Here is a 15,260-nt window from a genome sequence, read left to right as displayed (position 1 = left end):
TATCAATTCGATGGTTGATTTGAAAGCTTTCAAAACCATATGGAAGATAAAATTTAAAATAATTCAACTGTGAAAACAATACTGTTCACTTTTTTCAAGAATGTGTTCGATGGAAAAAATATGGTTTTTATGTTATAATTTGTTTAATGTCCAATCCGATCAACCCATGATGTATTAATTATAGTTTTGTTCCATTATTTTTAATAAAAATTGATCCGATCCATCGGAAAAAAATTATATAATAACAAAAAAAAATATTTTATATATATAAATAAAATGATCACATATATAAAAAAACTATCGATAATATATATATAAATAAACTCACCCTGCGCAAGACGCAGGTCTTATCCTAGTTGAAATGTAAAAGATAATATATTTTAGGTGATAAAAAATGTGTTTGTTTACTTTATTTAATGTCACTAGATAAATAGCAAAGAAAAAAGTATTTTGCACGTAAAAGTTAAAAAAAAACTACAAATAATCATTTTTTATTCTTTTTAAAATCAAAAGGCATGTGTTGGTTTAATTTTACAAAACAAAAGGACAAAGGAGCATATTATATGAAGCAAAAAAAAAAAAAAAAAAAAAAAAGGAATGTAGTATAAGATAGTGGGAAGTCCTATGCCAGACATATTGATACCTTGATAGCTAAAGAGAGACACACAAAAGCCTCTTTACTTCTCATGGCAGGCGAATCTGTAGACGAGTTCCTGAATCGGTGCCAACAATCGGGCGACGCGGCTTATGGAGCCTTGCGATCGGTGCTGGAACGTCTCGAGGATCCGAATACTCGATCCAGCGCTCGGATCTTCTTGTCGGACCTTTACAAACGCGTCGGATCCTCGGATACATGTCTCCAGACGTACCACTTCCATATCCAGGACATAGTCCTCGATCAATACGAAGGTACTTTTTCCTTCAGATCCGATCCGATTGTTTTACGATCCCCTCCGAGTTTCGATGCGTTGATGATTGTTCTCTCCGATCTGAATATGATTTTCCCAGAAATTTGGGATTGTTTTATTGCAATCGTTCGTCGGCTTGTTGACTTAACACGTCGTTGAATAAAAAAAAATATATATATATATAAAATTTAGCCTTTCAATGCCACTTTTGTCGTTTACACACAGTTCTTTTTTTTCCCCCTACTTTGTCATCTTTTAAATCTACTGTCAGTTTCATCTAAAACTAGTCACATTTGATCATAGCACAAAAGCAAACAAGCTGATTTTTTTTTTTTTGAATTCAATACGTTTGGGCAAAACCATTCGAGGCTTACGCTTAATACAGAACTTGACACTGATCTTTTATGTTAAATCAAATTATAAATTTTATACATATCAATCATATGTTTACAATTTTCTTCTTTCCACCTACCATTTAATATATCCACCAATCATATGTCCTGCCTCTGTTATCTGCAGGTTTTCAGTCAAGGAAGAAGTTAACGATGATGGTGATTCCTAGTATCTTTGTTCCAGAAGACTGGTCGTTCACGTTTTATGAAGGACTTAATAGACATCCTGACACCGTCTTCAAGGACAAGACTATTTCTGAACTCGGCTGCGGGAATGGATGGATATCCATAGCCATTGCCGCTAAATGGTTGCCTACAAAGGTATTTAGATTTTACATTGAAGCATACATGTGTCAAGCATATACCTTCATAGTTTTGTGTTTTTTTTTTTTTTGGTTTGCAGGTGTACGGGCTTGATATTAATCCTAGAGCTGTGAAAATTTCTTGGATAAATTTGTACCTCAACGCTCTTGATGACAATGGCCTACCAGTCTATGATGACGAGAAGAAAACTTTACTCGACAGGGTGGAATTCTATGAATCTGATTTGCTTAGTTATTGTAGAGATAATAAAATTCAGCTCGAGAGAATTGTAGGATGCATACCTCAGGTACTTTTTTTTTTTTTTATCTATTTGTCTCCTATAACTTATATGTGTATGCCTTTATACGTATAATAAAGTCTGACGTTTTCCTTTGATGTGTGTTTTCCTTTTCTCTTATGTTCTTGCTACAGATTCTTAATCCAAACCCAGAAGCAATGTCTAAGATGATTGAAGAAAATGCAAGTGAAGAATTTCTTCATTCGCTGAGTAACTATTGTGCCCTTCAGGTAAGGGAACCTCTTTTCAGCAAAAAAATACTCTGCAAGTGTCCCTAGAATGTATGGAAGCTAGCACCCTGAGGCTAGATGGTTTAATCCATATTTATCTTAAATTGTTGAATTGTCCAGTCCGCGATTCATTTTTTTTTTCCTTGTCTAGTCAGTTCATGTGCAGTCTCACCTTTAGCTAGTTGCAGGGGTTATTTAGCCAGTCATATGCATGCCTGGCATATCATATTTCAACCTATATTCTGCATGTTTAGATGTGTATTAACGTCTGAAATTGTCTTCTCTTCCTCTATAAAAAGACAAAACTTCTCTCTTTTTTCTGTCGCCAATTGCTTTTCACGTGCCTGATGAGTTTTATCCATTTTCAGGGTTTCGTTGAGGATCAGTTTGGTCTAGGTTTGATTGCCAGAGCAGTTGAAGAAGGGATATCTGTCATCAAACCTGCAGGGATTATGATATTCAACATGGGTGGTCGCCCTGGGCAAGGCGTCTGTAGACGCTTGTTTGAGCGGCGTGGAGTCCGTGTCACGCAGATATGGCAGACTAAAATACTTCAAGTAAGAATTTTACTTTTGAAAGTATGAAAGATCATGCTTCTCCACAATGGCCACTTGACATGTGATTTCACAGGCTGCAGATACGGATATCTCGGCATTAGTTGAAATTGAGAGGAGCAGCCCTCATCGTTTCGAGTTTTTTATGGGACTTTCCGGAGACCAACCAATTTGTGCTCGAACTGCATGGGCCTACGGGAAGGCTGGTGGACGAATCTCCCATGCTTTATCGGTTTATAGTTGCCAACTTCGCCAACCAAATCAGGTGGGCATTTTGTTTAGTTATTGGATTTATCTTACTATTTAAGTATAAACAACAAATGAATAAAATAGTTGGTTTTTGCTTGACAGGTTAAGAAAATCTTTGATTTCTTGAAAAATGGATTCCAAGAAATCAGCAGTTCGCTGGATTTATCTTTTGAAGATGAAGCCGTTGCTGATGAGAAAATTCCATTCCTAGCATATCTTGCTAGTGTTTTGAAAAACAGCTCCTATTTCCCGTTTGAACCTCCAGCTGGCAGCAAAAGATTCTGTAGCCTAATTGCAGGATTTATGAGGACATACCACCGTATTCCAATTAATCAAGATGTAAGACTATTCTCTCTTTATGTTTTTTTTAACAGATTTCTTACAGTTCCAGAAAATTACTTTGTCAGACTGATATTGTTGATTAACGAAACTAACGGGCCACTAAAGAATTTTCTAAAGATCTCTAGAAGGAAAAAGAAAAGGAAACTAGATACTTATAGACTCGTCAAATGTAATGAATCTTCCATGGGAGGCATCTAATCATTTCTGAGTCTTCTTTTTTTTTTGTTTATTTGCAAGAACATTGTTGTGTTTCCATCAAGGGCTGTGGCAATCGAGAGTGCATTCCGGTTATTCTCCCCTCGACTTGCAATTGTTGATGAGCATTTAACTCGACAACTTCCAAGGACCTGGCTAACTTCTTTAGCCATTGAGGTAAAATTGTATTTCCGCATCTGTTGCTTTTACTTAGTTTTGAAAAGAAACGATGCAAGGAATGCATTTTGTATTTATGTAAGCCCGTATTCTCAGTGGCGATGCTGTGTAAGGAGTCGCCTAGTGTTATGAGTGGGTATATCGTCCTAGCTGGATGTGGACATACTAACTTTTTACTGAAATAGGAGAAAATTACCAAGTCTAAAAAGAAGAAATAATCAGTTATTGAATACAGAAGTAAGGAGACAATAGTTGAGAGAAGGATTTAGTAGTTTGATAGCAATAGGCGTAGTAAGAGAAAGATTCTGTGACGGGTTTTATATAGACACCAAGTTAAGAGGGAGCCTAGAATTTAACGATTTGAATCACACAATCGAGTTAGCTCATGTGACATGAATGATTCATATTGCATGTTACATTTTTACTGATAATAGAGAAATTAACGAGTGCCTAGGACTGGCAAATAACATATGTATTCAGGAAAAATACTACAGTTTAAAAATATCCAAACGAATAATGCAGTCCCGAGGAGTTATGTTCCTTTTTTTGTATCAAGAACATAGATGGTGTAGAAGTATCTTGATTATCAGGATTTGCTTTGATTCCATATGAGAGCTACGATTTAAGTTTACGAAACCTGCTGTAAGAAATAGTATTATTTGGTTTGTAGTTGGTAAACTGTAATAGATGAAATTTCTGCATTAAGACATCATTTTACCTGTTGTCTCTGAATTTATTTAGTGTCTCTCTGAGTAACTATGTTTGAAGATAAGTGAGTATATGAAAGGGTGCTTTCTGTTTTTGATGTGCTTAACCTAGAATTTATTAATCAACTATAGGATACTAGCATGGAGGCATCAGGTGATCAAGTCACAGTCATCGAATCCCCGCACCAATCTGATCTGATGATAGAACTAATTAAGAAACTAAAGCCACAGGTGGTGGTTACTGGACTGGCCCAATTTGAGGTCATTACCAGTTCATCCTTTTTGCACCTGTTGGATGTGACCAAGGAAATTGGATGTCGACTTTTCTTGGATATATCTGACCACTTTGAGCTGTCTAGCCTCCCTGCATCCAATGGAGTACTTAAATATCTCGCTGAAAATCAACTACCTTCTCACGCTGCAATTATCTGTGGTCTGGTAAAGAATAAGGTAATTTCCTCCGACCGCATCTGCTGACGAGTGTGCATTCTGTTTTATCTCATCTAGTTGGAAACAAATAAATCTGTGATAATTTCTTTAAATCTCGCTTTAATTTTTTGTCCTGTGAGTTATTTACCAAGTCATCGTTCTGCAGGTGTATTCAGACTTAGAAGTAGCCTTTGTCATTTCAGAAGTTGATGGCATTTCCAAGGCATTGTCGAAAACTGTAGAAGTATTGGAAGGTCATACTGCTATTATCAGTCAATACTATTATGGCTGCCTTTTCCATGAGCTTCTGGCTTTCCAGCTCGCTGATCGCCATGCACCAGCTGAGGTATGTTGTCCTGACTTATGCACTAGATTCTTTTTTCAAAGCTGGATTTGCTCAATTACTGTCACTTGCTTAGTAGTATTTGCATAAAAAGGGGGTAAACCGGTCTGCAAGAACTGAAAAGCATACGTGGTATACTGGATTAAATCTTGACATTTTAGTGATTTGTTTTCGTGACACCCTAAAACTTACAATCCTGCATCCTTAGGAATAACAAACAAAAAGAAAGAAAAAATCTGGATTAGGCTCGTTTATGGAAAAAATCAAAAGGGTTGGAACTTGTCTTCTTAGTTTCTCTAATGTGTTGCTTGCAGAGGGGAATTGAGAAGGCAAAGTCTGAAGAGATCATTGGATTTTCAAGCTCAGCCGCTTCTGTTCTGAAAGATTCGGAGCTTTCTGTCACTGAGAATGGCGACACTTCTCTAATCCACATGGATGTGGATCAAAGTTTCTTGCCAATTCCACGTTCTGTTAAGGCTGCAATCTTTGAAAGTTTTGTGAGGCAGAACGTATCTGAAGCGGAAGTTGATGTCAACCCAAGTATCAAGCAGTTTGTGACGAATAGTTATGGGTTTCCTACAAAAAGCAGCACAGGCTTTGTATATGCTGACGGCTCACAAGCACTATTCAATAAACTGGTCGTTTGCTGCGCTCAAGAAGGTGGAACGCTCTGTTTACCTGCTGGGACAAATGGGAAATACGTTGCTGCTGCCAAATTTTTGAAAGCTAACGTTGTGAATATCCCTACTGAGTCTAGCGACGGCTTTAAGCTGACGAAAATCACTCTAACGAAAGCACTAGAGTCCCTGAAGAAACCATGGGTTTATATATCTGGACCAACAGTTAGCCCAACAGGATTGGTGTACAGCAACGAGGAGATGGGTGTACTATTGTCTACTTGTGCTAGATTTGGAGCAAAGGTCATCATCGATACTTCGTTCTCGGGATTAGAATACAGTTCAACTACCTGGGATTTGAAGAAATCTTTGGATGCATCCTTGTCGGTTTCGCTGCTTGGATGTCTCTCTTTGAATATGCTCAGTGGAGCAATGAAACTCGGGTTTCTAGTTTTGGATCAGTCTCTGGTTGATGCCTTCCATACCCTCCCAGGGCTGAGCAAACCACACAGCACTGTGAAGTATGCCGCTAAGAAAATGTTGGCCCTGAAAGAAGAGAAAGCAAGTGACTTTTTGGATGCCGTTTCTGAAACCATTAAAACGTTGCAAGGCAGATCCAAGCGCTTGAAAGAGGTACGACACTCCCTTTTGCATTATTAAAGCTGAGATATAAAAGGTATTTTTATTGCGCCATTAATTACCCTTTAAAAAAAAAATACTGGGGAACAGGTGCTAGAGAAGTCTGGTTGGGAGGTTATCGAACCAGCAGGCGGAATCTCAATGGTGGCAAAGCCGAAAGCTTATCTCAACAAAATTGTAAAGGTGAAAGAAGGAGAAGTGGAGCTTAAGGATTCAAATATGAGGGACGTGTTTCTCAGCCATACAGGTGTTTGCTTGAACAGCGGTTCCTGGACTGGAATCCCAGGTTACTGCCGCTTCGCATTTGCACTGGAGGACAGTGAGTTTGAGAAGGCTATTGAATCCATCGCTCAATTTAAAAGCGTCCTTGGCAATTGAAACTAAAGGCGCCCTCCGTGTTTCTGGTTTATGGCCAGTATAAGTGGGAACTTCATTCGCTCTTCTTTCGCGTTTCATTGTTCTCTTTGCTTCTAATACTTTTGAGTTGGTCGGTTTTCCTTTCGAACTTTCTAATGCTAATAAAAGGATTTGTGGACTTTGTTCTCAAACGGTCCATCACGTTGACTTCATTTCTCATATATTTGAATAAAGGATTTGTTTTTTTAATACCTTTCTTTTTACAGAAAAGTACTATAATGTATAACAAAAGTTGGTTTATTACTAGAGTGTTAAATATCTTTTTAAAATGACTAGAATGTTTGGACACCCATAGTAACTGACTCTAATGGCATTTGGTTAGTTTTTTTTAATTGAAATTACTTTTAAACATATAATCCACATCAGTAATTAAAATTACATATCACCATCACAATAGAAACCAAACAGTCTTTTCTCCAACATAACTAAATCGAAGTTTAAAAAAAAAAACTAACTAAGAACATCGTTTTGTCGTCTCGAAGAAGAACCGTCGAAGAAGAACCGTCGAAGAAGGAACCGCGAGGATACTCCCACTCTCTGTCATCGACATTGTCTGTGTTAACTTCCTCTTCGTCGAAATAGCTCTCTGTCGTTGTACTCTGTTTTCTCTGTTATCATCGTGCCCGAAATCAGAATTCTGAACTCGTTTATACGAAATCGTCTTCGCCGCATTCTTATCTCCGAGTTCGTCTTTTCTGGTAGGATATCGCGACGTTATATATTGTGTTTTGTTGAGTTTGTGGGTCAGTTATGTATTATATTTCATCTGATTTATATTTTGTTGCGACTGAGATAGGGTTGTGTTGCGGCTGTGATTTTGTTTTGGTGGGGTTTCGTTGCGTCTGAGTTAGGGTTTTGCTGCGGCTGAGTTATGGTTATGTTATGGCTGAGTTATATTTGTGTCGTGAATAACCTAATGTTATGTTATGACTGTGTTACTCTTATGATACAGCTGAGTTACTGTTTTGTTGTGGCTGATTTTATTGTTGGGTTATATGATCAGATGGATGCTGCTGAAGTTAAATCAAGGGATTACCCATCAAGACTTTACCCTGAAGGGTCTTCTAACCTAGATGGTAAAGTTATTAATCACAATTTCCATCCAGGGCATTCCCCCACGTTAGAGAAACAATAGGACTTGATGTGTGGGAAGAACTGGTGAACTCTCCCATTGGAGTAGTTGCTAGGCTAGCTGAACCCGAAAGCATGTGGTCTGGTAGGACCGTGCACCATCTACTGTGTAGACAGCTGCGAGTTATAAAGAAGGAGATATGGTGTCTCGTGGCTGATGAGGCTATCAGGTTTAGCTTGCTCGAGTTTGGTGAGATCACTGGGCTAAACACAGGTCCATTGCCAACAGAAAAATTTGATCCTGGTCAATACAACGAGTTTTGGGGGGGGGGGGGGAGTTGAAGGTGCCGCTTGGGATGGGACCAAAGTTAGATGAACTGAAGGCATCATTAGCGTTCTGTCCGCTTTGGAGTTTTGAAAAGCGCAAGTGGTTGGGGCTGCAACTTCTTCAAGCCATGGGAGTCTATTGTTTGCATCACAATTCAAGAATACCCTTTCAAAGTGCAATAAGGGTATTCGACGATGAATCCATGAGGTCGTATCCATGGGGTCGGACTGCATACGAAGTTCTAATTGGCTCTATTAAAACGTTAGCTCCAGATGGAGGTTCATACACAATAAGCGGCATGAAGGACGCATTATTGATTTGGGCTTATGAATCTGTCACATGCTTCGGTGAGAGTTTTGGGAGAGTGATCAATAACGAAGATGTTCCACTTTTGCGATGGGGTGGACAGCGTACACGTGCAAGCTTTGATAAATTGTTGTCTGCCGAAATCGAAAAGCATGGCGAGTTAAGGTTTAACGCTGACTTAATTTATTTGATGGCTGAGTTCGAAGTTACTTAATGGCTGAGTTATGTGTTAAATTACGACTGAATTGTTTTAGTTGATGGCTGAGTTATGTGTTAAATCACAGCTGAATTATTTTAGTTGATGGCTGAGTTTTGTGTTAGTTTGGAGGCTAAGTTTTGTTATAACCTGGTGTTGCAGGTGCTATGATGAGAATGGTTTTGAAGGACTCAATTGAAGAGATGTTTCCTATTTGGCCGGGTGAAGATGACGATCCACAACTCGTTAGGTTGATAACAGACATACATTCAGGTAGATATGTGAAAGGTTTGTGGGAAGTGCAGGGGAATGCAAAGGGGAAGGGGAATGAAAAGAATAGAATGAACGGTGGAATTTCGTCAGAAGCTGAGCCACCCACTAAGAAGCAAAAGAAAGTTAAGACACGGAATGAATCTGAAGCTGATGCAGTGGGAAAGGGTTCTAGCGAGAAGGAAGGTAGCAAAGAGTTGGAGTTGGAGAACAAAGCGACTCTAACGACCATTGTGAGTACTCTGGATATTATTTCCAGAAAATTTGATCAGGTTGACTCACGGTTGAAAGCTTACGAGTTAGACCGGAACATACCATTGATGGACCAAAAGACCATTGATGACAGGGTGAATGCTTTACTGGAGGAGCGTCTGAAAGATCTGGGGATTGGGAAAATTCCCGAAAACCATGATAACCCCTCTCCACAATTATCAGATAACTCTTTATCGATGGCATCACCGGTGGTTCAAACGCATCAGAAGTCTGTCAATAGTCCAGCTTTAGTAGCTGCGACTCCTGATAAGGAGTTTGGACCGAAAAAGAATTTGGCCAAGGAGCTTGAAAAGGAATCAGGGGTGAAAAGGACTTTGGATGAGGAGTTTGGTAGTGTCGATAAAGCTACTGATGTGTGGCCTCTTGATTTCGTAGTAGTTTCTCCTGCAAGGCTACTAAGGATGATAAGGCTGCTAAGGATCCAGCCTATGGACGCGGCTGTAGGCGCATATTGTTAAGGGTGAGGAAGCCGATGAGAAGAAAAAAGCAGCGCATGCAGATGCTGCGTTTAAGAGGAAGGAGAAGGCTGAGGCTAAGAAAAAAACTACTGAGGATAAGAAAAAAGAGGCTTTAGCTAAGAAAAAAATGGCTGAGGCTAAGAAAAAAGAGGCTGAGTTAAAGAAGAAACAAGAGGCTGAGCTAAAGAAGCAAAAACAGGCTGAGTCAAAGTACAAAAATGTGACTCCACCTCGTGACGGTGTAACAAGATGCAAGGTACAACCTGATGTAGAGGACAGTTCATTGGCTGATATAACTGACGAAGTTGTTGCAGAACAGAACGAATTCGCGCCGGAGTCTGATGTTGAGAATTCTGAAGTGGTTAGATCTGCCATAATTAAGGACTACCAGGAGAAAAATGTTCGGTTAACTCCAAAAGGGTTGTCGATGATGACAGTTTCTTCATCATTAGTTTTTCCGAACGTAGGACATTGAACAACGACGTGCATGAGGAAGAATGTTACTCCTTCATCAGCAATATATGACCCTCTAGCACCTGTTGATCCGGCGCGATTGGAGAAACTTATGTAACACATCAAGGCAATTCCACCCAAACCACCAGCAGCCCCAGGTAAAAAAGAAGTACTAACAGCTGATCAAGAGAGTGACTTCTACAGCATACTCATCCATGAGAGACCGTGGCCGGAGAATGAGTATGGATGGGTGTTTGATAATGTAAGTCTTTATTACGGCTGAGTTATATATTATTTTATTTTATTACGGTTGTGTTATCTAATTTTTACGGCTGAGTTATATATTCTTTTATTATATCACGGCTGAGTTATATATTCTTTTATTATATAACGGCTGAGTTATATATTTGATTACGGCTGACTTGTTAATATTATTTATGTAGCATGTCGTGGCGTATATGAACGTCCTCATTGAAAGGTCCACGCGAGAGCCCACTCCATTCTGGTCCAAGCGGATTTCCTTCGTTGACGTTTGGTGGCAAAGTTTTTTAATTCACGATTACGCTCAGTTCAAGATGAAACCCACAATGTTTATGTTCAAAGGCAATGGTTATGAAGATATGATAAATGGTAGGATTCCCGATCATTGTCGAACAAACTTGAAGTGGTATGAAGATGTGGATCACTTGTACGGATGTCTTCAAACCGGCGGAAATCACTGGGTTGCGTATCACGTGGATCTGAAGAAGGAGAAGATTGATTGCTACGATCCAATCTTTGGAGAGGTAACACTCAAAAGTGAGCAGAGAATTCTGAATTCATTTAAACCGCTGACGCACATGATTCCCGCTATGTTGAGTGCACATATTCCTGCTAATATCCGACCCATTAGCAGAAAGAAGTTCTTATTCAGAAGGACGAGCAAAAGATGCACTCCACAAAACACCCAGGTTAGCGATTGTGGGGTGTATTCGTTGAAGTTTGTGGAGTGTCTAGCGCTTGGTGTAACGTTTGATGGGATAAACGATCGAAATATTCAAGGTTTACGGATGAAGATGGCAACAGATATCCTCGCTGAAGGAGGAAATATTGTGACGGACCAAATGATGGCTAATTGAACATGTGTTGTTATGAAGTACTTGACTTATGTTGTTGTTGTTTTATGATGAAATTATGTTGTTATTTTGTACTTGACTTATGTTGTTATTAAGTATTTGACTCAGTTTTATCGTTTTTATAACCCTGTCGTGTCGTATATACGTAACTCAGCCTTACCCCAAACATACCCTATAATCGTAACATGTTTATATAACTCAGCCGTATCGATTAGTATTAGTCAGCCGTTACGATATTATAACTCAGCCATACCTCAAACATACCCTATAATAAAAAAAAAAGTTTATACTTTAACATGTTAAATTGAAACTCCAATTATATATCTGAAGTGAATATATAATCAACTGAATGTGTCTTCTTTATTGAATCTACGAGTTTAGAATCAATCATGATCTTGAGGTATATGTTTGTCTTACAATTACTCATAAACTTAACTGATACATATAAGGTGTGAGCATAATTCAAAACTCATAAACTATTATTGTGTTATTTATCATGAATTTGTGTTTTTATAACTATTCTTGCACCATAAATCCAAATCCCAAACTTAAAAACCAAAAAAAACAAACCTAAACCCTAAATAAGCAACCCTAAACCCTAAACCCCATTTACTAAGTCAGCCGTAAATGTGGTCTGTAACTCAGCCGTAAAGTGTAACTTCATCCTGGCGTTTGGCGGGAAAAAAATAACTGCTTCTTGGGAAATTTTAACTCGAGATGTTTGACGTTCTGTACCTCTCTATATATTGCCTCCTCTCTTACACCTTTCTCTCTCTAAAAAAACCTAAACAAAAACTCTCTATCCCCATCAAAAGTTATGACGATTGTTCCTGGCTATTCGATGATGTTAGAGAACAGTGTCAATGCGATACTAAGCTCTGTAAATCGTGAAAACCTTCCTCTTCTATACCCTGGTCCGGGTGAATTACTTGACACGACCAGTACTATCTGGTTCAAATTTTTAAGTGATCTCTCTCTCGTCATCCCGTCGATTCTTGCAAAAGGCTGGGTTCATGATTGTCCGACATACCGCGCAATTCCCGATCATTTTAAGGAAACCTGGTTTCTTCAACTCGCTGTAAGAACAGTTTGTCCACTTAAAATGGCAGCATAGCGTTGCTGAGTTATTTTTCTGTTGTGTTCTCAACGGTTTTGTAATATTTTTTTGTTGTAGCGCAAAAACACATGGGATCGAAGGCACAATTCGACAGTTTGGACACATTTTAATCTTGTGGCCAGAACGCTATTTCGTTGCCAGATGCGCTATTTGAAGAGAACTTGGGCAATCGGAGGCGACAAGCCTCCGTGGATGTTAACAAAAGTCTGGTGTGATCTCATCCACATGTTTGAAGAGTTTGGTCCTGATAATTTTGGTTTCTGAAAGTGAAGCCTTGTCTGTATTTTGAATCTGATAATTTCGGTTCCTGAATGTAAACATGTCGAATTCATATTTCTTGTATATTAAGTACTATAACCCAGTCATAATGTGTTTGTTTAATTCAGCCGTATCTTTATAATAACTCAGCCTCCACGTATAAAATAACTCAGCTGTGAATGTTAACTTAGTGAAAACTTAAAGTTAACTCAGCCAAAACGTATAAGGTAACTCAGTTGTGAATGTTAGTTTACGATAAACCCAGCCATAAGTGACCGAAACTCAGCCGTAAATAAATTAATCATAATTCAGCCATTGTAAAACAGCAAAACCCAGCTGTGAATGTTAATATAATACATTTCTAATGTGACATTTCCACTTGCTTGATTGGACTGAGTTGTCGATTAATTATGGCGCATGTGAAAAATACGGCTCAAACCTAATATCGAGGCTAATTATTAACAGTCTGTGACGCATGTGTCGAGGGATTTACAATATCGACACATTTAAATATTATTTTAATTATGGCACGTGTGGAAACGATACCGTTTCATTATGTCGTCTTTCTCACCCTAATTCCATGTAATTCCATTTCGTTTCTAAAATTGTTTTGAGAATCAAAATGTCTTCTTCATCCTGCGTTTCAGAAAATTCTCACAGACTCCGTTTGAACGCGGAAAGAGGAACGCCGAAACAGTGTTGGTATGGTGAACCCTGTTACATTTCTACATCTGGAACCGCTACATATCCAGGAAGATTGTACTACTGCTACGGAAAAGGATATAATAAGGTTCGTTTTGGTTCTTATTTCGCATGTTCTGTAACGTAGTACTTAGATCTGGTTATATTGTGAAAACAGAGACATTTATTCAAATGGGCGGATGAGTGTTTGGTTGAAGAGGTTGAGGATATTAATTCACTGATAAGTGGCATGAACAAAGACATCTCGAAATTTAGACTTAGCGTTGCTCGGTTCGAGAAAGAGATTGAAGTAATGAAAACGGCATCTGAGGGAAAAGGAGAAGAATGTATGAGTCAGGGTCGGTGTTTGAGGAATGTGTTTGTTTGTGGGGTTGGAATGTCGTTACTTTGCTACTACTACTACTTTGTTTAGTAATGTTTTGTAAGTCAGCCTATGTTTTATGTAACTCAGACTTAACGTATTAAAGTATCTCAGCCGTGAAGCAAACAAATGATAACATTGTTTACAAACTCAGCCGTGAAGCAAACAAATGATAACATTGTTTACAAACTCAGCTGTGAAGCAAACAAATGATAACATTGTTTAGAAACTCAGCCGTTATGTATAAAGAACTCAGTTGTAAAGTGTAAAGTAACTCAGCCGTGCAACCGTAATGTATAAAGTAACTCAGCCGTAAAGTGTAAAGTAACTCAGCTAACTCATCATTGTTTATACCACAACGAAGATTATCACTCACCCACTTTCATTATTAATGGGACGTTTCCACTTGCTTGATTGGACTGAGTTGTCGATTAATGGTGGCGCGTGTTTAAAATATCGAGGCTAATTATTACTTTAACTCAGCCAACGATATGAGAATATCAAGGCTAATTATTACTCTCTCCGTTCGTTTATAATTGACGTTTTACATGTCTGCACGTAAACTAAGAAATCCGAACGTTTTCCAATGCACGTAAATGAACCTCTTTTTTTTAAGTGTTTAATGCACAATAAATCAGCTGTGATAAAACAGTAATGCAGCCGTAAATGAACAATAAATCAGCCAAAAGAAACAATAACTAAGCCTTCATTACATTCATTTGAACTTAAAAAAAAAATGGCAAAGAACTTAAAAAGATAAGGTACCGATAGATTACATCTTCACCTCTTCCTTGTGTCCCTAATAACGCTTATCGGTTCAAAATCACGTAAAAACGTGCCAATCTCTTTGATCCAGAAACAGCGCTCACACATGTTGTCATCCTTAGTCATATCAAGGTGCCACAAGCAGAGACATTGTCGCCACACATGTGTTGCACATTGGCATCTGTAGAACGACGGAACAAACTTTGAAATGAACAGCGCCCTATTTTGGCGGAACTTGTCAGAATGCCACAAACCCCATCCCCATTTCACAGATCGCACTAGTTTCCCTATCCTCTGAACCCATTCTCTTGGAATACCATGAAAATACTGCCCATCACACAAAAAGATTGCTTGAGTAACTGCATGTGTATACACAGCACGCTCATATCCTGCATCTGATGCACACTTCATGAGAGAAAGACCTTCTTCTTGAAGGCCGAATGTGAAGTAGAACTTTACACCCTTTATATAAAGTGTGCTTGGATTTCCCTCAGCGTAGCAAGATTTCAAAACCTGCGAAGGCATACTGAGTCCCCAGGGAATGGATAACACATCATAAAAATAGTATACACCACGCCGCTCTGCTAACACTTTCATCGACTTGGACGATGCTTTGAGGCCATAGAGATCTTGGAAGGAGTTACGGGCCACAAGTTCAACCACCAACGCCTGAATTTCTTCAGGCAATTCAAGAAGAGGGAAATATTCCATTTAGATAGAGAGAGAAATTGTGTAAAAAATAGAGAGTTGAACATATAATTGTTCGAGAAATGCCTTATTTATTCAG

General features: G+C 38.6%; 3 protein-coding genes across 3 annotated transcripts; all 3 read left to right on the top strand.

Moving 5' to 3' along the window:
- The first annotated feature begins 570 nt into the window (after window positions 1-570).
- Window positions 571-6,989, top strand: LOC106347003 (methionine S-methyltransferase). The gene is made up of 12 exons (XM_013786490.3): window positions 571-909; window positions 1,428-1,621; window positions 1,704-1,910; window positions 2,036-2,131; window positions 2,500-2,688; window positions 2,762-2,950; window positions 3,037-3,273; window positions 3,514-3,648; window positions 4,488-4,805; window positions 4,951-5,130; window positions 5,442-6,377; window positions 6,474-6,989. The coding sequence occupies exons 1-12, from the start codon at window positions 687-689 to the stop codon at window positions 6,759-6,761; spliced, it is 3,192 nt and encodes a 1,063-aa protein (XP_013641944.2). The 5' UTR covers window positions 571-686; the 3' UTR covers window positions 6,762-6,989.
- A 1,238-nt stretch (window positions 6,990-8,227) lies between these two features.
- Window positions 8,228-9,702, top strand: LOC106349928. Its single transcript, XM_013789884.2, has 2 exons — window positions 8,228-8,609; window positions 8,864-9,702. The coding sequence occupies exons 1-2, from the start codon at window positions 8,228-8,230 to the stop codon at window positions 9,700-9,702; spliced, it is 1,221 nt and encodes a 406-aa protein (XP_013645338.2).
- Window positions 9,703-13,267: 3,565 nt separating this feature from the next.
- On the top strand, window positions 13,268-13,759 carry LOC125582203 (uncharacterized protein At4g04775-like). The gene is made up of 2 exons (XM_048748772.1): window positions 13,268-13,435; window positions 13,505-13,759. Exons 1-2 carry the CDS (start codon window positions 13,268-13,270, stop codon window positions 13,757-13,759), a joined length of 423 nt encoding a protein of 140 aa, XP_048604729.1.
- The last annotated feature ends 1,501 nt before the right edge of the window (window positions 13,760-15,260 follow it).

This window comes from Brassica napus, chromosome C2 (genome assembly GCF_020379485.1).
Source record: "Brassica napus cultivar Da-Ae chromosome C2, Da-Ae, whole genome shotgun sequence".
NCBI classification, from domain to species: Eukaryota; Viridiplantae; Streptophyta; class Magnoliopsida; order Brassicales; family Brassicaceae; genus Brassica; species Brassica napus.
Note: the sequence above shows the minus strand (reverse complement) of the source record. Positions and strands in the feature narration are given on the sequence as shown.

Coding starts and splice junctions, on each gene's coding strand:
- LOC125582203 (XM_048748772.1), top strand. CDS start 13,268: ATGTCTTCTTCATCCTGCGTTTCAGAAAATTCTCACAGACTCCGTTTG. Junction 13,436..13,504: donor ACGGAAAAGGATATAATAAG/GTTCGTTTTGGT, acceptor TTGTGAAAACAG/AGACATTTATTCAAATGGGC.
- LOC106347003 (XM_013786490.3), top strand. CDS start 687: ATGGCAGGCGAATCTGTAGACGAGTTCCTGAATCGGTGCCAACAATCG. Junction 1,622..1,703: donor CTAAATGGTTGCCTACAAAG/GTATTTAGATTT, acceptor TTTGGTTTGCAG/GTGTACGGGCTTGATATTAA. Junction 2,132..2,499: donor GTAACTATTGTGCCCTTCAG/GTAAGGGAACCT, acceptor ATCCATTTTCAG/GGTTTCGTTGAGGATCAGTT.
- LOC106349928 (XM_013789884.2), top strand. CDS start 8,228: ATGGGACCAAAGTTAGATGAACTGAAGGCATCATTAGCGTTCTGTCCG. Junction 8,610..8,863: donor TTTGCGATGGGGTGGACAGC/GTACACGTGCAA, acceptor CTGGTGTTGCAG/GTGCTATGATGAGAATGGTT.